The sequence below is a fragment of the Ziziphus jujuba genome, chromosome 9 (assembly GCF_031755915.1).
Source record: "Ziziphus jujuba cultivar Dongzao chromosome 9, ASM3175591v1".
NCBI lineage: Eukaryota > Viridiplantae > Streptophyta > Magnoliopsida > Rosales > Rhamnaceae > Ziziphus > Ziziphus jujuba.
In genome coordinates, this window is record NC_083387.1 from 13,486,730 (window position 1) to 13,508,867 (window position 22,138).

The 22,138-nt window shown below is 32.8% G+C and overlaps 3 protein-coding genes across 3 annotated transcripts; all 3 read left to right on the forward strand.

The window, feature by feature from the left end:
* Positions 1 to 940: 940 nt before the first annotated feature.
* Positions 941 to 6,472, forward strand: LOC107404461 (dihydroxy-acid dehydratase, chloroplastic). The gene is made up of 14 exons (XM_016011410.4): positions 941 to 1,592; positions 1,738 to 1,809; positions 2,469 to 2,516; positions 3,204 to 3,358; positions 3,454 to 3,648; positions 3,721 to 3,832; positions 3,992 to 4,061; positions 4,141 to 4,199; positions 4,313 to 4,436; positions 4,551 to 4,621; positions 5,283 to 5,384; positions 5,573 to 5,653; positions 5,841 to 5,999; positions 6,108 to 6,472. Exons 1-14 carry the CDS (start codon positions 1,059 to 1,061, stop codon positions 6,156 to 6,158), a joined length of 1,833 nt encoding a protein of 610 aa, XP_015866896.3. The 5' UTR covers positions 941 to 1,058; the 3' UTR covers positions 6,159 to 6,472.
* A 1,853-nt stretch (positions 6,473 to 8,325) lies between these two features.
* Positions 8,326 to 9,497, forward strand: LOC132799392 (uncharacterized). Its single transcript, XM_060811198.1, has 3 exons — positions 8,326 to 8,473; positions 8,616 to 8,789; positions 9,037 to 9,497. The coding sequence occupies exons 1-3, from the start codon at positions 8,326 to 8,328 to the stop codon at positions 9,495 to 9,497; spliced, it is 783 nt and encodes a 260-aa protein (XP_060667181.1).
* Positions 9,498 to 12,594: 3,097 nt separating this feature from the next.
* LOC107404463 (small ribosomal subunit protein uS14z/uS14y/uS14x) lies at positions 12,595 to 15,316 on the forward strand. The gene is made up of 3 exons (XM_016011412.4): positions 12,595 to 12,782; positions 14,778 to 14,877; positions 14,964 to 15,316. The coding sequence occupies exons 1-3, from the start codon at positions 12,721 to 12,723 to the stop codon at positions 14,970 to 14,972; spliced, it is 171 nt and encodes a 56-aa protein (XP_015866898.1). The 5' UTR covers positions 12,595 to 12,720; the 3' UTR covers positions 14,973 to 15,316.
* Positions 15,317 to 22,138: the final 6,822 nt, after the last annotated feature.

The window sequence follows — 22,138 nt, forward strand, 5'->3', positions numbered from 1 at the left end:
CCAGAATTTCCACCACTGAAGCTACCATTAATCTAAAACAAACAATTCCTAGCTTTCCAAATTAGCATGTCGGATGATTTTGGATTTAACGAAAACCACACTAGTTTAGATAAATTCCCATTAACCTATATAATAACACAATGGCAGATAATGAAGGTTGGGAATTTGCCACTTTTCATCAATGAAAAGATCTATTCCCATTATAAGGAGAAAAAAAATAAAAAAAAGAGGGGAAAATGAAGATTTAAAAATCTCTGATATAATTTCTATATGTATATTATCAAGAAATATGCACTGGTTGTCAAAAAAGTGAGTCAGAGTTTATGTCTTTCGCTATGAGTAGCTCGAATTTGGTCGTTCTTAAACACTTGTTGTATTTCATTAGCAGAACCAAAAAGGGCCAAGCAAAGAATTCTCACAGCCTAAATCTTACTCTACTATAGAGGGTTTTTTTTATTTTTTATGATCTCCACTTCATTGTTGGCAGTAAACCATGTCAGCAAGCTACTGCAAATTTGTGTCATTCATTCAGAAACCATGGTTCAACTTGTATTATTGAATCAGAATTTTACAGAGTACCATAGAAAGAGACTAAAGCTAACACGTTTTTCTTATTATTTTGATGCGAGACATAACGCTAATTTAGAAATGCAGGTTTAAAATATTTTAGGGTCGTTTGAAATGCGTATAATCAAAGTTCAACCAAATTTGGAAGCCAAACAAGTAAAAATAAAAATAAAGTTCAACCAAATCTAATTATTGTCATCATTATTATTTATTTTTCTTGAAAAACTTAACTAAATATAATTTTGGATGTTAAATTTCAAAACCAAATCTAATTCGGTTAAATTAGAAATTAATCCAAATTGTACTAAACTTCAAATAATTCAATGTAGGGTATAACTAGTTAAACAGTCCAAAATTGTACTAAAACCCCCCAAAACCCCTTCCCACTACCCTATCTATATGACTATATCCCACTTCCCACTTTTCCTTCAGCCAATAATCTTCCCTACACCCCAATACTCTCCTTCAGCGTGTTTCATTCACGCGCCGCCATGCAAGCGGCGCTGTTTTCACCGTCTTCATGCCCCACCGTAAGACCTTTCATTTCCCAAAATGGGTCTCACCTAAGGGCTGCGTTCACCGTCCGAGCATCTGTATCGGACGCGGTTCAGTCACCTCCTTCCATTGCCGTGGAATCCCCACCTACCCAGAAGCTCAACAAGTACAGCTCCCGCATCACTGAACCCAAATCGCAAGGTGGGTCCCAGGCCATTCTTCATGGCGTTGGACTCTCCGATGACGATTTGAGTAAGCCCCAGATTGGGATATCTTCGGTTTGGTACGAAGGGAACACTTGCAATATGCACCTTTTGAGCCTCTCGGAGGCTGTTAAACAAGGGGTCAGAGAAGCTGGCATGGTTGGTTTCAGGTTCAACACTGTTGGGGTCAGTGATGCTATATCTATGGGGACTAGAGGGATGTGCTATAGCTTGCAGTCTAGAGACTTGATTGCTGACAGTATTGAGACTGTTATGAGTGCTCAGTGGTATGATGGCAATATTTCCATTCCGGGTTGTGACAAAAATGTAAGTGAAGTTGTTACCTTTTTTCTCTTTGTTTTTGTTTTTTCTCGATTGATTGGTGAGCTACTTGTTAATATACAATCGCTTGGTAGATTTTTTTTTTTTTTTTTTAATGCAAACTTGTTAATTTTTCTGCTATTTCTTGCAGATGCCAGGTACAATCATGGCAATGGGCCGGCTTAACAGACCAAGTATTATGATATATGGTGGAACTATTAAGGTAGAATTCTATTGGCTCGTGAAGGGATTTTGCTTTATAATTAGCTTACAAAGGAATGCAACCTAAGTTTGTTTGATTTTTATAAAACATTAGGGCGAGGGATTTTGTAGGTGTTATTGATTTCTTTAGCTCTTTGCTGATAGGCTGCTTAAATTTCTCTTTTGATTAGCTTTCCCGTTGGGAAATTACTCCTAATATTTTGGACTTTGCTGTTATTGATGTGCTAGCCCTTGATAGTGGTTTGTACTTTGTAATTCCCCTTTAGCGGGCCTTTTGTGCATCAATGCCCTTTATTCATAAAAATTTAAAATAATAATAATAATAATAAATAAATAAATAAATAAAAATCATAGTCACTCTTCCTTTTGACTAAGCTATTCGTCATAACTTTATATCACCACTATCATTTGCCCTTGAACATTCTCTTTCCCTCGATGGTTTTACATTTTGCTCAAGTATTTAGGTTGTAATTGTAATGGGTCAATTTTCTAGCTGATTAAGTAATCCTAATGTGTATTATATGTAGTCATTGAATCTGTTTCAAATGGCTTGGTTATTGTTTATTTTATTTATTACCTTAATTATATTGTAGCTTGTCAAAAATTAGAATTTGGTTATGGTACTAATAATAGCTTATCTTCCTTTATTATTTGCTGCAGCCTGGTCACTTTCAAGGGCATACATACGATATAGTATCTGCTTTCCAGGTATGCACTCTAAATTGTTGTTTTGGCTTTGCTCATTATCTTGGGAGCTGCTTGTGCTTTTGATTAAATTCTTCATCAAATCATATCAATTTTCGTTTTCTATTGTCTTTGCTTTTGTTTTTTACTATTACCCTTTCCTCCTTGGAGCCTTCCTTATAAGAGGAAGTAATAAATTTGCATATTTTTAGTCCAGTGGAAACTTGAATTCCTTATTCTGTCTTTTATGCAACTTATTATTTGTGCTTTACATTTTAGAGTATTCTGATGAGCAACAAAAATTTCCTTGTAGGTTTGGATCTTAAAGCAAATGTATTAAAAAAAAAATAATTCTCAACAGAGTTGTTAGAAGTGTAAAGGGAATATTGACATTGTAGTTCTGTTGAGTGGTTGTGTGTGTAAGAGAGCAATGTAGCATAGCTGTTTCAGTAAGGATGCTTGTGTAATGCTAGTCAAACCCATGGTGTCATCACTACATGATCATCCTGGATATCTTTTATTATTTATTTTTTGCTTTTGTTGATTCATTTTGAGATCATGTTTTAATTTATTTGTCCAAAATTTTATGTGGCAAGTTTGAAATGTGATAGATATAATTTGAATGACATGTCAGTTGTATGAGAAAAATTGTTTGTTGGTTTTCCCTGTATTGCAACTCAATCATTTGTAATCTTTTCATTATTATCATAGTGTTATGGAGAATATGTTAGTGGATCCATAAGTGATGAGCAGAGGAAGAATGTAGTCCTTAACTCTTGTCCGGGGGCCGGGGCTTGTGGTGGAATGTATACTGCGAACACAATGGCCTCTGCCATTGAGGCCATGGGAATGTCTCTTCCCTACAGGTAGAATATCCTTCCTCAGGGTAACTATAATTGATTTTTGCTATCAATTTTTTCTTAGCAATTTGTTTGTTCTTTTTCTTTTTTCCTCCTTATAGCTCTTCAACACCTGCCGAAGACCCATTGAAGCTTGATGAGTGTCGTTTAGCTGGAAAACACCTTCTAGAATTGTTGAAATTGGACTTAAAACCACGGGATATTATCACTCCAAAGTCACTGCATAATGCAATGGTTATTGTCATGGCACTTGGTGGGTCTACCAATGCTGTTTTACACTTGATTGCTATTGCAAGGTAAAGAACCAGATTTCCTTGGGCACTAATAGTCACCTCCAATTAAAATAGCTGATGACAAGTTCCTGACAGGTCTGTTGGTCTGGAGTTGTCTCTTGATGATTTTCAGAAGGTTAGCGATGAGGTCCCATTTCTTGCAGATCTTAAGCCTAGTGGGAAATATGTTATGGAGGATGTCCACAAGGTCTTCATTTTGTAAACTGGCTTTATTTCAAGCACTTGTATGTTATTTTCTCAATGCTTATGACTGTATGTTTTGTAAATTGGTTTGTTCAATCTGTTTCTTTGCTGTGTTTGTCTTTTCTTCTTTTTCTTCATTTGCTGATATTGATGATTTTGATAGATTGGAGGAACACCAGCAGTCATTCGCTACCTTTTGGAACTTGGATTTTTAGATGGGGATTGTATGACTGGTATGCATGTTTGGATTTTTTGCACCAGTTGAAGATTATTAAGTTTTACTATTTTTGTTAATGAATTAATTGTTTTTAGTTACTGGGAAGACACTAGCTGAAAATGCAAAAAGCTTCCTTCCTTTGTCCCAAGGGCAGGTGTGATGCCTTTTCACTTTTTATCATTTCTTGTAAATGACATCCTTATGGAAAATGTTCAATCTCTCATGTCTTACTTTCTTTCTCTATTTTTTGGTTTGTTTATCAATCAGGATATTATAAGACCATTGGAAAACCCAATTAAGAAAACAGGTCACATCCAAATATTATATGGAAATCTTGCACCGCAAGGTTCTGTAGCAAAGATTACTGGAAAGGAGGGGCTTTATTTCTCTGGTACTGTTGTCTGCCTTATCTCTTTTATGGTTTTTGTACATTGTCAGTCCAAAATCTTCAGTATAACTTAATTTACTTTACTCTAAGAATTGTTGATTTGAACATGTTCTTCAGGTCCTGCACTTGTCTTTGAAGGAGAGGAAGCAATGATTGCAGCTATCTCAGAGAATCCGATGAGTTTTAAGGTACGACTTCTAGTCAGTATGATAGGGTAATTAATTCCTTGAGGTTGATGATATATGGTTTTAGTATATAAATATCATAATGGGATTTCTCAGCAGTCAGGTACAATATTTTTATTATTTTATCATCATGTTAAAAATTTTCAAATGGATAGTTTAGCTTTTGTTATGCTAATGGAAAATGGTAAATTCATTTCAACTAAAAATTGGATTTTGGTAGTTTCATAAGTAACTGTGTGAAGTGTCGGAAAATTCCTGACGTGGTTTATTTTCTATTAGGACTTGTAAATAAAAGATGGATATCAGCAAATTATTTTTCCATCTCAATCACTCTTTCTTCTGTGTCATTTTTCCTTACATCATCACTTTAACTCTCTTGTCTAATCTAGTTTGGTGTAGGCCATTTCTCATATATTTTGAATGACATCAAGTTTAATTGTTTCTTCCCCACTCAAGAAAGTATGGTTCTATATGAAAATTATTCATTTTGTTGAGCTTCCAGACTGAAATTTCTGTTGTCCAGAACATTATATTTCAAACTTTCTGGTTGCTGAATTGTTGGTAACACATCATCAGCATATCCATTGTTTAACATTGCATGGTGTTCTGCCGGATCTAATATGATGATTTGGATGTCTGATTTCTTGTATATATTTGTTTTTAGGGTAAAGTTGTGGTTATTAGAGGGGAAGGACCTAAGGGAGGACCAGGCATGCCTGAAATGTTGACACCAACCAGTGCAATAATGGGAGCAGGTTTGGGGAAGGTATAGTTACAATAAGTTGGCTTAAATTGTGATTGATGGGCTGTCCTTATTTTACATCTTTTCTTTTATCCATTTTTCCCAATGTTAAAAGACCATAATATATATGCTCAACTACTTTACTGATATTCTCTTCAAGCTACATTATACCGATTTACTATTTACTACAATATGTCTTTTGAACTTTGCAGGAGGTTGCATTATTGACAGATGGTAGGTTCTCGGGTGGATCACATGGATTTGTTGTTGGTCACATTTGTCCAGAAGCACAGGTGCTTTAACATTTTGTCCATCTGTTGCATTTGAGTTGTTATGTTTAATAGATTCAATTGATATTTATTGTCATCCGTGTTTGTGCTTCACAGGTGTTTTCTCTTTCTGTTAAACTGGTTGCATTTTATTTCTTACTATGTTTTGATGAATTTGTTTGTTCTGAAACCAATTGGACATTGTTTTCAGGAAGGTGGTCCCATTGGTTTGATACAAAACGGAGACATTATCAATGTTGACATTCAAAACAGGAGAATAGATGTTCAGTTAACGGATGAGGAGATGGCAAAGCGAAGAAAGGAATGGAGTCCACCAGCATATAAGGCTGACCGTGGGGTTCTCTACAAGGTACATGAAAACCTGCTTTATCAACTATTATTTCCCTGTTCAAAAATTATGTCTCATTTAAAAAAACAAAAAAAATCCTTTTTTTTTTTTTTTTTTTTTTCTTGGCAGTACATCAAGAATGTGCAGTCAGCTTCCAGGGGATGTGTGACTGATGAGTAAAGAGAGAACGGTGTGGTAGAAGGCTTATAGAGTTTTATAGCAAGCTTGAGGTTGTATGTAACAAAGCATGCTGGGTTCTGTAATTGCGGCTCTCTAGGGTATCTATTCTTTTGAGCATATTTTATTTTAACGACATTTTTAAAACCTTCCTTTGAAGGTTTTTCTGTAATGAATTCATCATTATTTCACCAACTTAACTGTGGGGGGAATGTTGTTGAAAACTTTGCTCTTGAACAATCATATCTGCATTATGTTGTCATTGTGTTAGAATATACTGGTGCAGTCGGTATCTAATTCTTGTATTTTGAAGTATATATTTATATCCTTGTTATAAATATTATCAGGAAAAGAAAAAAAAAAAAACTTGATGATATGGAAGCATACGTATTTGATAGTATTATAATGTGTTTTGAGACCACTAAGAACTTACTTTAAATCCCATGTTTATGATTTTTTGTTTAGTAAAATTTACCGCCTCATTTGTTTAAATAGTATTATTTGGTATTAAATTACACTTGTGTAATCATAATTTACCAAATAGTTAACTATTTCCTAAAAGGGATAACAACCTTTTTTTTGGTTTTATTTATTTATTTATTTTGATAAATTACAAACAATAATATCAGATTAGCCAGTGTAATATCAGATTATGAATAATAACTAAAAGTAATTGACAAACGAGTACAGGGTAGAGTCCAAGTAAGTTATGTTAATCCTCTTTTTCAATTATATACTTGTATGAAGATGCATGTGACATATAATATTTAGATATTCCAGAAAGTTGCAAGTCCGTTTTGAAAATAATTAATTCAGCATGCTTAGATAGTTTTCTATATTTATGCATATAGGTGTGTAGACGTTCTCTGTGCCTATGTATAACTTTGGATCTCTTAAAGAGTTGGTAACTGAATTTTGTTAAATTTGTGCGAATCGCAATTCAAAATATTGTTGATTTGTTGGAAAATTGTTGAATATTCGTGGTAGAAGATGTCTTTTCAATGGTCGGAAATTGAATTTTTCAACCGTTTTCAACACTTTCTGATCATCAGAAATTGTTGAAACTCGTTGGTAGTTGGAATTGACCATCAAAAAGTAATTATCAATGGTCGAAAATAATTTCCGACCAGTCGGAAACCTCATAAATTGATGCTAGCTAGGTGTTGATAATGGCGTTTTGCAAATTTACCATCTTTTCAGCTCATTATGTAACCCAGTGTTTTGTCTGTGAGAGGATTTGGGTGGGTGTGGGTTAGCCGATCATTTAAGATGATTTTATATGGCTTTGTTTAGCTATCTATGTTTACCAGCAATAAATCCATTCATAATATGATAATTGTATAATTTTTTTATTTTTTTTTTCTGGGGTAAATAACAATAACTATATTTGGTGCCAACCCAATAATCACACCATTGTAACCCTACCCTTGGATGCCAATAGAGATAAATCGTGAGATATATATATATATATATATATATATAATTTTTTTTTTTGGTCATCGAAATGGTGAGAGTTTGAGAGGAGAAAGATAAGTGGGAAAGGGCAGAAAAAGAATTCCATTTTTTTTTTTTAAAGTACAAAACAATTTCTCAATAACCAAGGACAATTTTGTCCACCCAAGCAAAAATGTGATCATTTTATACCCAAAATAATAATAATAATAATAAATAAATAAATAAAATAATATTTTAGAGGTGACTATTTTGACCAAAAAAATAAAGAAAAATAAACAAACAAACAAAAGTAAAAATATACAGAAACCATATTTACATCTGGATCATGGTGAATAGGGCATAACCCAATTATATCAAATTCATTTTCCTATTTTTCACCATTACATGTACAATTTGGGTTCTAGGAGTGGTATCATAAAGCTTCACTACTCAATCCAAACATTATTCACGTGTGCCTATATAAATATATAATATTTTCTTTTGATCTTAAGGAGAGGAATTTTAGCATTACCGTCTGTAATTAAAAAATCTAACACACTGTTACAAGTACTGAAAGTTTTGCTCTACTTTCTAATTGAATTTGGATTATTCGAGGCTTGAGTGGCCTAATCAGAAGACATTCTCCCACTTGAGTCTTCCTTTGTGAAACGAAATCTCAGAAGGAAAAGGAGGCTAAAAATAAAAAAGGAAGGTTGGCGTTGTTTTAGCAAAATCGATGGAAATGGTCAATAGTTTCAGCTTCAAAATGGATTATAGGGGTGGTAGTGGACTCGAAAGCCAAAGGAAGCTGAACGATTTGGTTTTGTCACTGTCCTGCAGAAAGAACCTTGAGGAAAGAATTCTGGGACGGCTTAACCATGAAAGTCAGATCAAGGCTTAACTCCTGGGTGTGCGTTGGCAATTTTAACGATGTATATGATCAAGAGGAGAAGCTAGAAGGTAGACTAGTGACTATAAAGAATAATTTTTTCTTGCGTAACTTTATGTTTGAGGTTGGTGCAATAGATATTGGTTTTCATGGTAAAACTTATACTTGGTGTAACAATAGAGGTGGAAAAGCAAACGTCAAAGAACGTTTGGATAGAGGGATAGTTAGCTCAGACTGGAGAACTTCCTTTGATCAAGCCAGAATGGTTCATCTCTCAAATGCTTGCTCGAATCATATCCCGATTCTGCTTAGTTTGTTTCTTGACCAACAAGCAAAAGCTAGACCTTTCAGATTTCTTGAGATTTGGAAGAGAGATAGCATTGTGTAAGGACATTGTGAAAGTAGCCTGATTAAGTAGCAATACAAGGGACCGGGTGGCATCGGTGAAATATAAAATTCATAGCACAGGCCTTGCGCTCAAAAGGTTGAACAGGAATGTATTTGGGTTTTGCCAGTCTAGGATAAAAGGGCTTGAAGACAAAATTCTGTGGCTTTAAGGTCAAGAGCCAATTTCAGAAAGCTTGAATGAAGAAAAGCTTATGCAGTGGGAATTGAATAAGTGGAGTAAGAGAGCGGAAATCCTTTGGAAACAGAAATCTAGGGAACTGTGGCTCGTTGCAGGGAACAGAAATTCAAAGTTCTTCCATGCTTTGACGATGGCCAATAGAAGAACGATATTCATTCCATCTTTGAAAGATAGCAGAGGAGTGTGGAGGGAGTCTAGAGAAGAAATCAATTCCTTGCTGATAGAAGAATTCACCAATCTTTACAAAGCAGACCAGATCAGAAGGAGTGAAAGGTTAGGCGAGTTCATTCTCTGCTGCATCTTAAGAAAACAAAATACTGCTGTAGAGGCCATTCCATCTGATCGAGAAATCTGGACAGTGGTGAAAAATATGAATCAAACTAAAGCACAAGGACCGGATGGCATGCCTGCATTATTCTTTCAAAAGTATTGAAGCATAGTGGGTGGGGATGTAGTTAGAATGGTTCAGAATGTCTTCCGCTCTGGTTGCTGCTAAAGGACATTAATCGATCAATTTGTAGTTCTGATTCTGAAGATTAATGGTGCCTTGGAATTTAGGCACCTCCGACCTATTAGCCTTTGCAATATGGTGTACAAAATCATTTTAAAAATCATTGCGGATAGAATTAAAGCAGCCCTTACGAATATCATTTTCCAAAACCAATCGACCTTCGTGCTGGGGAGGTGGATTGGAGAAAATGTCATTTTGGCAAATGAGGTGATACACTTTATGTCTCGTAAAAAAAGGCTAAAAGGGATAGTGGTGTTTAAGATAGCATGTAGAAGGCATATGATAAAGCTGACTAGGTAGTATTAACTAGAATTCTCCTTCTCTTCGGCTTCTTGGACAAATTCGTTAAATTAGTTCTCAATTATATTTTGTCTGTTTCCATGGAATTGCTGCTGAATGGGAGCATTTTTGGTAAAATGCCTATAAACATAGGTCTTCGACAAGGAGACTCAATGTCTCCTTTTCTATTTATCATTATGGTCGAATTGTTGTCCAGGTTGCTGTTTAAGTGGGAGGATGACACAAAGTTTAATGGGGTGAAGATAGGCCTGACATCTCCATCAATTTCTTACCTTCTCTTTGCCAATGACATTCTAATTTTTTGCATAGCCAACGTGAAAAAAAGTTAAAAATGTCCAAAGGTGTCTTCAGCTCTACTGCAAATGGACAGGACAAGGTTTTAATAGAGAGAAATTAAGATGCTTCTTTTCTCAAAATGTTTCAGCTAAAAGCAGAGCTAGTATCAAAAAGTGCCTAGGAATGAAAGAATTGGATAAGAAGACAAAACACCTAGGGTTTCCTCTCTTTGTGGAGAAGAACAATATGCTGACTTTCGAAGAGTTGAGAAGGAAAAAGGAGGCCAAATTTATTGGATGGAAAACCAAACTTCTATCCCAGCTAGGAAGAGTTACCTTCGTCACGCATGTGGCAAATTTGGTGCCTGTTTATTCCATATCGTCTTTCTTACTTCCCAAAGGCTGGTGTGACAATTTGGAAAAAATAGCCAGAGCCTTTCTTTGGAGGAATGACATTCAAGCTTCGAGAGGACTCGTACCAATAGCTTGGAGAAAAGTGTGTCAGCCTAAAGCAATAGGGGGTCTTGGAATCAGGAAGCTGTGGAGTTTCAATAAGGCCTTGGTAGCTAAAATTGGTTGGTATTTAATTGCTAAAGAGAATAAATTGTGGGTAAAGGCTCTAAAGGCCAAATATTTCCCCCACTCTTCTTTCTTGAATTGCAAGAAGAAATCTAGATGTTCTTGGTTCTGGGTGTGTGTTTTAAAGTAAGGAAAGGGGACTCGGTGAATTTTTGGGAGGACTCTTGAATCCCAAACTTACCTGGATTTCTTCCAAAGCCTAAAAAAACATTGCTAGAGACTTCGGCATGATCAACTCCCTTAACCTGGAGAATGGGGACTGGGATGGTGAGAAACTAGATCGGTTGTTTGACCAAGTGTTTGTTAAGACTATCAAAGAGATGTTTTGGCTAAAGGAAGACCAAGAAGATAGTTTAATTTGGACAAAAACAAAGTCTGGGATGTTTACTGTAAGATCAGCTTATAAAGTGGAAGAGGAAACCGAAAAAAAGTTTGAAAATTGGTGGAGGGTTCTATGGAATAGCCCACTTCATGAAGGAATGAAGTTCTTCTTATGGAAATTAGCAAACTCAGGCCTCCTGGTGGTCTCTAATCTTGTGAGCAGTGGATAATGTAGAATGTATCCACGGGTGTCAGCATATTGATAGCGAATGTCATCTATTCTTTCATTGTGAAATGGCTAAAAGAGTATGGTTTGCAAGCCTATGGGATGTCAGATAGGACCAAACAGGTTGTATGGATCTCTTTTCTTTCCTTAACTGTATAATTAGCAGCGGAAGTTACTTGTCAGTGATAGCAAGAGACGATAGAGGTAAGGTGCCTTAAATCCATGCTTTCAAATCCAAAATGTCAATCCTTGAAGTGGCAGAACTAGAAGCAATTTGGAAGGCGCTGGAGCTGGCCAAGATGCAGGAGTGGCCTAATGTCATTATAAAATCGGATGCTCTTAGTGTGATCAATGTAGTGAACAAGAGGGAGAGTTCTGCACTTCATTGGGCTTCTGGAAAATTCTTTAGTGATATTTTGATGTACTTTTCTAATTTTGTTAACTTAAACTTTGTATGGTCTCCTAAGTCAGCGAATAGGTTAGCTTACTCTATTTGTAAATGGGTGGCAACTTAAGCTTTTCGTGGCTTTATAGAACCAGACTGATTGTCTCTAGCTATTTTGGACATTATGACACAGGAGAGCATACCTGAAAAAGTCTCCTGTGTCTAGGCTGTGTTGATTGAGCCTTCTCTTTTGGTTTCAATGAATCCTATTTTAAAAAAAAGAAAAAAAAAAGGAAAAAAAAAAAAAAGAGAACCCCATTCACGTTTAAACAGTGTAATTGAGATTTTACTATGTACCATAATTTAACTCCATTTAGCAGCTAGAAAAAACAATATGTTGGCTCATTTAGCAGTTAGATGGGGCCTTTTGAATGACTATCATGGTCATATTTCCTTTTTTTTCAATTTCCAATCAATTTGTAGAAGTGATGATTCAAAAAAATGGCATGCAAACTATATTCTGAATCAGTGGCAACATGTCTGCTCTTATACTTTTAAAAAATCCTAAAAATTGTCATTTTAAGTAAAATATATAGATCGATTAAAATTTGACTAACAAATGGACTAAAAGTGAAATATAAATAAAACTAAAAGTACCTTCTTCTTTTTTTTTTTTTTTTAAGGTGAATAAACTGAAAGTACCATGGGTAAAATGTTTCGGAATAGATTTTTGCATTTGTAAAGTGAAATCTAGAACAAACGGAGGTAAAATAAATTATTTAAAAAAAATGAAAAAGAAAAACTGAAAATGTATTGTACTTGGGCCGTGGCCCATGGTTGTTCAAAGCGACTCAAGGCTCAGAGTAAAAGTTCGGGTTTTACCCGCCCAAGGTAAGAATTCGATTAGGAGGACGATGCGCAAGGCGCTCCCGGTATACTTTCTCAAATTAGGGTTTTGACTGTCCTATAAGTTAGGTTTTTCTCTTTCTCTCTCCAAATCTAAAATTCGTATCCTCTGCGACTGTCTTTTATCTGTGTATACTTTGCGAGCAACAAAAAATGGGACACTCCAACGTGTGGAACTCTCACCCAAAGAACTACGGTCCCGGTTCACGCACCTGGTAAGGGTTTTCGGATTTTTCTCACTTTCTGTTTGGTTGGCTAGAAAATTGGCAAAAGAAACGAGTAAATTCTTTCACGCTGTGATTCTGAAATCTCCATTAGATAAACTTGTAGTTTGATCTATATTATAGGTCTTCGTTTTGCTCGAATCTTCAAACATCTATGCTTCTATTATCTAATTAGGCTTCAAAAATAAGATGCTAAAATATGTTTTAGTTTGATTTCGTTTATCTTTTTCTTTGTGTTACCGTCTAGATATTGAATAGCATGAAATAAATGTCACTTTATTCCTCTAAATGTTTAGACTTTTATTTGATTAATTAAAAATTGTCCCCAAAAAAAAAAAATATATATATATATATATTAATGATGATTTTGACAAATGCAACGTGTTTTAGATAGCATAATGTGAGATGGTCTATTCCATTATTCATTAGAAAATACTCCTTGAAATGATAGAACAGAACATAAACATTGCAAAAATCTTCAACATTTGATATCTTACTTTCTTCGTACCACGAAAGTAAGAAGAAAAAATAAAAAAGGTTTTGTAGCTTATATATTTGAAATAAATTGTATTGGACTGTCGACCTATCATCTTTGCGTCGCAATGAGATTACATATGTGTATTCATATCTATGTATATATTGCTATTTGCTTGACATTTTAGTATTTTTGGCTTTGGGTGATCTCCATTGCATATTACTGTCTTTCTGACTTGATGAGAAACTTGAAGCTTTTTTTCTTTCTCTACTTTTAAAAGAAAATTAATCGTTTTCTTTTGCATTGTGAACCTTTTAGTTTGTTGATGAGTTACAAGATTAATTTTTCTTTAATGAGTTGCAGGAAGAGAGAGAGAGAGAGAGGAGGAGAGAGAGAGAGCGGGGAGGGGGGGGGGGGGGAGGTGAAGGGGGAAGAAAAGCATAGCTCCTTTTTGGTTCTTCATTAGTTCCTCTATGAAAATTTATAGTAGAGTAAGATAGTAATGGGTGATGGAGGCCACCAAAAGCCAATTTTGCTAAAATATTAATTTATATCATCTCATTACTCTGTTTGGTAAATGAGCAAATCTTTCATCTCATTACTTTGTTTGGTTAATGAGCAAATCTTTTATGTTCATTCTCAAATGTTCAAAGATAAAGCTGTAGTCTGTCTTTATTAAATTCTTTGTTATGCTATTTGAACAGGCAATAGGTAAATAATGTAAATCTTCAAACATATACACTACTTGTCAGTTATCTAATTACATTGATTAGATAATTGAGTGCTTAAAAAATAAGATGCTAAATATGTTTATGTTTGAATTCATTCATCTTTTACGTTTGTTGTTTCGTAGAATCAATCAAGCAATATAACTGGCTAGATATTGGAAATTGTTTATCCTTAGCAAGTATTCAAAAACTCAAATTGAGCTAAGATATTTGCTGCCCTTTTTGTTCGATAAATTAAGAGGTGTCTAGAAGGTGGGTTACTTTTTTTTGATAAAATCAGAATCTGGGTTGCTTGTTACATGTTTCTCACTTATGCTATGGTTATGCTCTGTAGTGAAATGTTGCTAGAAGCATACTAACGCTGAGATTGAGATTTTTGCATTTGTCGTAAAAGAAGTCATTTTTTTTTTTGTTTAATTGTATGGAGCTAAGATATCTGCATGCCCTTTTGTTTGTTTAATTTAAGAGGCTTCTAGAAGCTGGATTCCTACAAGCATCCAAAAACTTAGATTGAGATTTTTGCCCCTTCTTTTTTTGCTTTCTTTTTCTTTTTTTTTTTTTTTTGGTGTGTGTGCGCGCGCACTCGCGTGTAAAAGTAGTCTTCTTCTTTTTGTTGTTTTGTATGGACATAAAAAATTTGCCTGCCCTTTTGTTTGATAAATTAAGAGGTGTCTAGAAGCTGGCTTAGTTGTTTCTCATCTATGCTATGGTTATGCTTATTATAAACTGTCCCTGGAAGTTTGTGAACTGATTTTCATTGTGTATTTTCTTTCATTTTGATAGTCGTGTGTGTGGGAACCCACATGGATTGATTCGGAAGTATGGTATCATGTGTTGCAGACAGTGCTTCCGTAGTAATGCCAAGGAAATTGGCTTCATTAAGGTATGTATTTGACAGCTCTGGCCAATAATTGCTATCTAACTCTATAGACTGATATTTTTCTTTGTTATGTATTATTATTTTTGCAGTACCGTTAAATAATTCAAATCTTCTTGCAACTTCAAGTTCGAGATCCTAGGAGATTGATGTTTTGTCCAAAGGATGATCGTATCAGGAATTTCAAATTCAGTTGATCCTTGAAGAGATATTTTTTGTTTTAAGTTGACCTAATGCTAAAAGCTGAATTATTTGTTTGATTTTGATTCAATGGAATCACTGAATTGAAGTTAATTCATGTTCTCTTTGTTTTCTCCAACTTCTTCATAGCTTTCCTTAAGTTTTCTTATATTGTTGTTGCAACTTGAAACCGAGTCATGTAAAGGTCAGTTGCCCATTGGAAATTTTCCCTTAATATTACGATTCTGGTTTGATTTATGTGCTATAGTCATAAGTTTTTCCATTTCTATGCAACTGAAGTTCTGGATTCAGTTTCTATGATCAGTAAACCGGAAGCCTGTGAAAATGCATGTTTTCCCTCGAAGTGGTGTTGAAATGGTGCTATGCTTGAAGATTTGGGCTTGTTTGTTTCAAATTGGGTTCGGACATTTGAAATAATGCACCTGTGCATATTTGATTTGGATGGATCATGTTGTGTTGAAGTATCGAAATCATTGGGGTTCTAACTATATATTAATTTGATTGATAAACAAGAACCCAAGTTGGCATTTGATTTGATTTAATTACCTGGGATCCTAATCTAGGAAGAGTAACAGTCACCGAATTTTGTGCCATTATAGCAAAAACAAACTGAAAAGGACATGAAAACTTTAGCCAACTGCTTTGTTCTCCTAATCCCACTGAATTGACAAAATAATGAATATAGAACTGTACGGTTGTCGGTGCAAGGTTTTGCTCAGAGGGAGAGATCTGTAAGGCTTTGTTACTATGATGGAAAGTCAATTTATTTGCATTTATCCACCCAAAAAATAAAAATAAAAAATGAAAGTCAATCTACATGCTTTAAGTCCTCTCTTAGTATTGGGACCCCCCGTATAATTTGGAACTAGACCCTACAATATTAGCCACACCATAATTGCCCCACAATCTAAGATGATTAGGTTTAGGTTGGCCAGATCACCAACTGTTGGGGGTGTGGGCTTCCTTTTACTGGCCGTAATAATTTTTATCGTATTCCATAAAACAAAAATCATAACTTTGTAATTTCTTAATTGGTGTGCGACTTTGTCAGGTCAAAAGAGTAATAATAACAATAATAATAAAAAGAAAAAAAAGGGAAATAAAAAATGACATTGTTTTGGAATAACTGACTTAGTCTCTATAATTCACAAAAAAATAAATAAATAAACAATGACAAACATCACCTAATGAATAATGAAAATTTAAGTTGAATAACATTGAGGTGAAAAAAAAAAAAATGATATCGGAAAATTAATTTTGGAATAATTTATATGTTCAACAAGCTATGCAGATGAGAGTATTAAATAGGAGGAGTTAGGGTTCAATTATGAAAGTTGTTTGTATTTCCCATCAATCCCTCTTAAAGGAAAGAAACGTAAAGAGGCATAGACGTCAAGTAATTATCTCAGTATATATGAAATGGCTTTTGCCTAATGAAGACAATCTTTCATTTGGGGAGGGGTTTTAACAGTCTTAGTCATTTCTTAAATTTATAGGCGAAAGGAATCTGCCTAGTTTGTAGATATATAGCCTACTATTTTGTTTGCAACTACTCAATCCCAAAAAACTTGTGGAACCAAAATCATACAAGAACAAGAGCTAACAGAAATGAAATGACTTTATGTTTTGATACTAACTTGAGAATTTCCTATTATTGTCTGTTACTAGTGTTTAATGTCCTCTTAGATACCCCATGGATCAAATTTTCTGTTTTTATTTTTTATTTTTTCATTTTTTTATATTGAAATAGGAAAATTCTTATTCGGGATGATTATTTGTGAAAACTATTCTTATAAGAATAAATTAGAACATATCAATCCAATTCATAATGTGATCTTAAATAGGAAAATCTAGAGTCTTGTATGTTCAGAAATTATAGAAACACATTTTTCGAATGCATATATATATATATAATAAATTTTCAACTATATATGGTTATATGTTGATGTAAATACAAAACAATTGAACTGTGATTCACATTTGCAGATTTTAAAACTCAATTTACATGTGAAAACTCAATAATATATATATAAAAATATAGTATTAAACACATAACGAAACTATAATGAGGTACAGTTTTATAATGTTCAAAAATACAAAAGATATTGTTGCAAAACAGACAAAAAAGATAGGGTATTAGTGTGTTATACCCTTTTAAACATGTGGGAAGTTTGACCAAGTAATATTTAGTTGTTATTTATGTTCTCAAATTTTATATATGTTGCAGGTTTTCAGGCTGTTGAAAACTGAAAGGCTCTTAAAAGAGCCAACACATTTCTCTGACTGCTTTAAAAAAATAATAAAAATAAAATAAATTTTTTTAACAAAAAGCTTAGTATCTGAATCCCAAAAAAAAAAAAAAAAAAAAAAAAAAGAATAAAAAACTACAAAACACCTCTATGTAATGTACCTGCTCAACAATCCCATTTCACCAACCAGCTCCTTAGCTAATATTTTCTTCTCCTCAAAGCTATTTTCGAAATCCCTTTGTTTTATTGCTCTCAATTTCTAGACTCGATACACTTCTCTTTGTCCTTCAAAATCACAGAAAATTCAAAATGACAAAATATCTTTTCCTCTCCACATCACCAGGCATTTAATGAAATGGTTGCGGTATACCAAATTTATAAAATCTAAATATTACATTTTGATACCTTTAATTTTTATTTAGGCTATTAATTTACACTTTATTGCATATTGAAAAATATTTAACTTTTAATCAACAAAATTTAATGACCGTCTCCTATGCAATCACATAGGTAATATTACAAATATATTAAATTCCAAACTAAAAATATTAAAGTGTAAAATTCTAAAAATTAGAATGAATTTAAATACCCTTTTAATTTTAAAGTTTTGCACTTTTAATATCTTTTATTTTTTAAAAATTGCACTTTGATATCCACGAGCAATTCACATGGAATGATGGTATATGCTCCATTAGTCAAAAAAGCAAAACACGGTTCAATTTGCAACAAGTTGTTAATTGATAGCTAAAATTGTAACTTTTGTAAATTAACAGCAAAAATTTTTGAGAATACAAAAATCCAAGAATCCCAAATTTGAAAGTGTGGCTGTACTTAGCGATGGTCAGGAGTTCAAAGTCCCCATCCTCAGTTTGTACAGAGAAAAAAATGTCAAATATGAATTTTATAATATTTTGTAACTTGTTATTTATTGATATATTTTGTTGAGTTTTTAATTAACCTTTGATAATGTTTGTGTTTTTGGATTTCTGTTTTCAATTTTCTTTTCTTTTTTTTTTTTTTGTTTTTATTTCCTCGAAGATTTTACTAAAAAATTGTGTTTAATTGGCTTATATTTTAAATAGTAGTTAGATTTTTTTTACCTATAATTATAAGCTTACGGAAAAAGAAAAAGAAAAAGAAAAAAAAAAAAAGAACAGAAACACTTTAATTGAAAACCATTATTAAACTGTTTTCACTAAATTCATTTCGATAAATATTTTGCCTGTTGTCATATTATAAATAACTGTCATAATAGCCATTTATCATCATATATTGCTTAATCTCTCAAATAAAAAAGAAAAAAGAAAACCTGAACAATAAACCTACTATTTGAAGTCAGTCAAATTTAAATTTATTTTATTTGTTTTCAGAATAATGATATCTCACTAAAGCCAACCGACACTATCTAATCAATTGTTCTGTCATTGCTACATGGTTATTTAAGGTTTACTATTCAGTTAATTATGTTAAAGACAAGAGTTAATCAACCCTTTTCTCTTTTGTCATTGATTCCTAATCTATATTAATCTAAATCACTGTCGCTTTAGACAAATAAATAGTTCTAAAAAAAAAAAAATCAATATCCTATGTGATAACAAGTTGTCTTCCCCTACAATATTTTATTTACAAAGAAAAAAAAATTTATAAATTATATATCAATAAAATTTAAAACTCAGAAAGGAATTGTATGAGTAGTTTGTTTTTCTCTTTCAAGATATAATTTCAATATCTTGGATACTAAGGAACCATAAAATAGAATTGCAACTCCGTCAGTGTCAAATATTATATATTTTACAGATTTCAAAACATGTACATTTTTGCTAACCCAAAGACTATACGTAGCTACAAAATAGTCACATTTTTTGTTTAATTTGTCTATCTTTACAAACAAATTGTCACATTCGTATTACATGTGGGGTTGAAGTGGAAAGGGGAAGCAATGTTGGAAAGCTATAGGGGTGCAGACAAATTCATTCTACCCCAAAGTTTTAATATCACTTTGGAAGCAAACTAAGTAATACCTCCCCTATTAAACAAACATCATTTAGTGGGTGTAATTACTTTTAATCCAATTATCCTTTTGGAGTCTATTTCAAGTCACATGCCCTCCTCGAGAATTTCCAAAACCTATCATCATTTCAATTTTTCACATATAGCCCTATACATACATATATATATATATATATATATATATATATATTCTTCTATTACAATATTTTGATCGGGATTTCTTTTATAGTTTTTTGAATTGCTTCAATAACTAAATTGAAAAATATATTTATCAATTATATATATGAATCTAGCAAAAATACTAAATTATAGAGGGCAAAATGAATAATCATACACAATAAAACATCAATGAACATTCAAATATTAATCTGTAAAGCAATTCAGCAGTTGATGAAAAAGATTATGATAATTTTTTATCAGTATTAGGCGTGTATTCTCTACTGTTAGGCTTTCTTGGACTTCAAGTTGGACCATAAGTGAATTTACTACTAACTTTTGCTATCTATACCTAATGTGGGAGTTTGAGGTGATCTTCTTAAGTTTCTTATGCATAGTTGGTCTTTAGCGCTTTTGAGATTACGAACATTTTTGAGGCTGTTGAACTCAAGAGGTTGTGAATTATGTTGAGGTAACTCGAAATAACTTATTTTAGGTCATTTTTTTGAGTCTTTACGCAAGTTGGGTGAAATTTTATTCCATATAACAGTTACCCCCTTAACATACATATGAAAATTAATTTTAATACATGTAATGTTACTCCTTTTCTTTTGGAGAACGAAGTCTAGGATATCCTGCATGATGTTGTCGGAGAGCGCTATATAATCGAACCAAAATGATAAATATATATATATATATATATATATATATATATATTCTCACTATTGTACTTTGCCTTTACTCATTCATATGGTGATCAATCTTCTTGGTTCGGGAAGTTCGTAATTTAATCATACATACATCTTGATTGCCCTGCTGGTTGGGTTATACCAATATCTTACTCATCCATTACTTGTTAAGTCACTATTGGTTCAGCTTTGGTCCCCTCCTAAAATTCCATCGTGAATAAGCATCTCAATGGTAAAACTATATGTGGAAAAAACATACTTTTTGGCTTGACATATGGTCACCATTTTTTTTTTTTTTTTAATTTTTATAATCAATTTTAAATTTTAAAATTAGTGGTTGTTAGAGTTGGTGATCAGAATTTTTATAAACTCAACCCAAAAAGCTCATAGTGCAATTCGTTTGGTAAAATTTATTCTAAGGGTACAATTGAGGCTCTATGGTGGTATGAACTTTTCCAATTTTAAAATTTATTTCATCCGTACAATATATATATATATATATTTTTGTAGATTTTCGGTTGTATTGAATTTTTTACCTCTCTATTTGCTCACCTTTTGTACCAATTTTTATCAATAAAATCTTAGCCTCTCTTTGCTTGTGATTTTTTTCCGTCAAGAGTTTTCCATGTAAATCTGTGTGTTCTGATTTTATTCTTCTATTGTTATTGTTTTTGTCTTAATTTTTCATAACAGTGGTATTATTTACTATGGCATCAAAACTCCTTAAAAATAGTTTAGATAATAATAACCACTAGTAATTTAGATGACAATCCCTAGTCTAGTTTCAATAAGTTACGGAGCTAAAAACAACCTTCTCTCATAATTTAATATATGTCCATAAAAAATATAAACTCAACGGGGTTACCCTAACTTTCTTTGAATTTTTAATATAACATGATTGTGGATTAGTGAGATAGATGTCATGTGAGACTGGGATTTAGTTGGGGGTTTACAGAGATTACTATTGAATTATATAATTATATATATTTGTTAATTATAAAGTTCCAAAAACTTGTATGTACTTGTACCATGAACCTCACATGGATGGCTTCTAGGGTTGTATTAAGACTGTCATAATAAAGACATTTACACGAATGCCTTGGGGATCTACTATGTATTAATCTCTTCGTTCATCAGACAAAATTGGTACATATACTGATCTACTGCAGGGTATTGCATAATTTGATTTATTTTTTCTTCCCATGTATATGTATATATATATATATATATATTTGCATTGAAAGAAAGGGAACAAAGTAAAATGTCAACCCAAAAATCACCCCAACTTTACAAATGATAAAATAATTTTGTGTGTCATTACATGCATGGCTTTTAGCTATGGCATTTAGACTGTGAATGTATGTACATCGTAGACATTTTTTTTTTTAATCCCATAGACGAATTTATGCAAGGCCATGTGTGTGGCAGTGCAAAACTACAAATCACTTCCACTTAGGGAATGAAGAGGGAGATTAAAATTGTCTATAAATATTGGGTTTGGATCAACATATGTCAAATATGTTCAATATATTCACCAAAAGATAAATATATGTTAAATATGTTCTGCAAGATCATTGAGTGAGTTTTTTCAGACTTTAATAAATTTGACACCATTATTAATAGTGTTGGATTATGGCAAATACAATTTGACCTCAATAAATTGATACATAGTTTCACGCAAATATATCTAGACCATGTACAGATACGTTTCTATATAATATATATATATACATTTGAAATTGAAATGGCGAATTTAAGCTTTACTTATATTATGAATTTTACTATTTATCATCATTACAATGACTATTAATATTCATATTAAGATCATAAATACTAACAGAACGCATTTAATCATGTATTGATTTATGATAAATACTAATTTGGTACATTTGATTATATATTGACTTTTATACTAGAACTCTAATATAGGAAAACAAACCTCTTTATAAATAGTATTTTTCA

Coding starts and splice junctions, on each gene's coding strand:
- LOC132799392 (XM_060811198.1), top strand. CDS start 8,326: ATGGAAATGGTCAATAGTTTCAGCTTCAAAATGGATTATAGGGGTGGT. Junction 8,474..8,615: donor GGGACGGCTTAACCATGAAA/GTCAGATCAAGG, acceptor TTGGTGCAATAG/ATATTGGTTTTCATGGTAAA. Junction 8,790..9,036: donor TCATATCCCGATTCTGCTTA/GTTTGTTTCTTG, acceptor TGTGGCTTTAAG/GTCAAGAGCCAATTTCAGAA.
- LOC107404463 (XM_016011412.4), top strand. CDS start 12,721: ATGGGACACTCCAACGTGTGGAACTCTCACCCAAAGAACTACGGTCCC. Junction 12,783..14,777: donor GGTCCCGGTTCACGCACCTG/GTAAGGGTTTTC, acceptor TCATTTTGATAG/TCGTGTGTGTGGGAACCCAC.
- LOC107404461 (XM_016011410.4), top strand. CDS start 1,059: ATGCAAGCGGCGCTGTTTTCACCGTCTTCATGCCCCACCGTAAGACCT. Junction 1,810..2,468: donor TATATGGTGGAACTATTAAG/GTAGAATTCTAT, acceptor TATTTGCTGCAG/CCTGGTCACTTTCAAGGGCA. Junction 3,359..3,453: donor GGAATGTCTCTTCCCTACAG/GTAGAATATCCT, acceptor TCCTCCTTATAG/CTCTTCAACACCTGCCGAAG.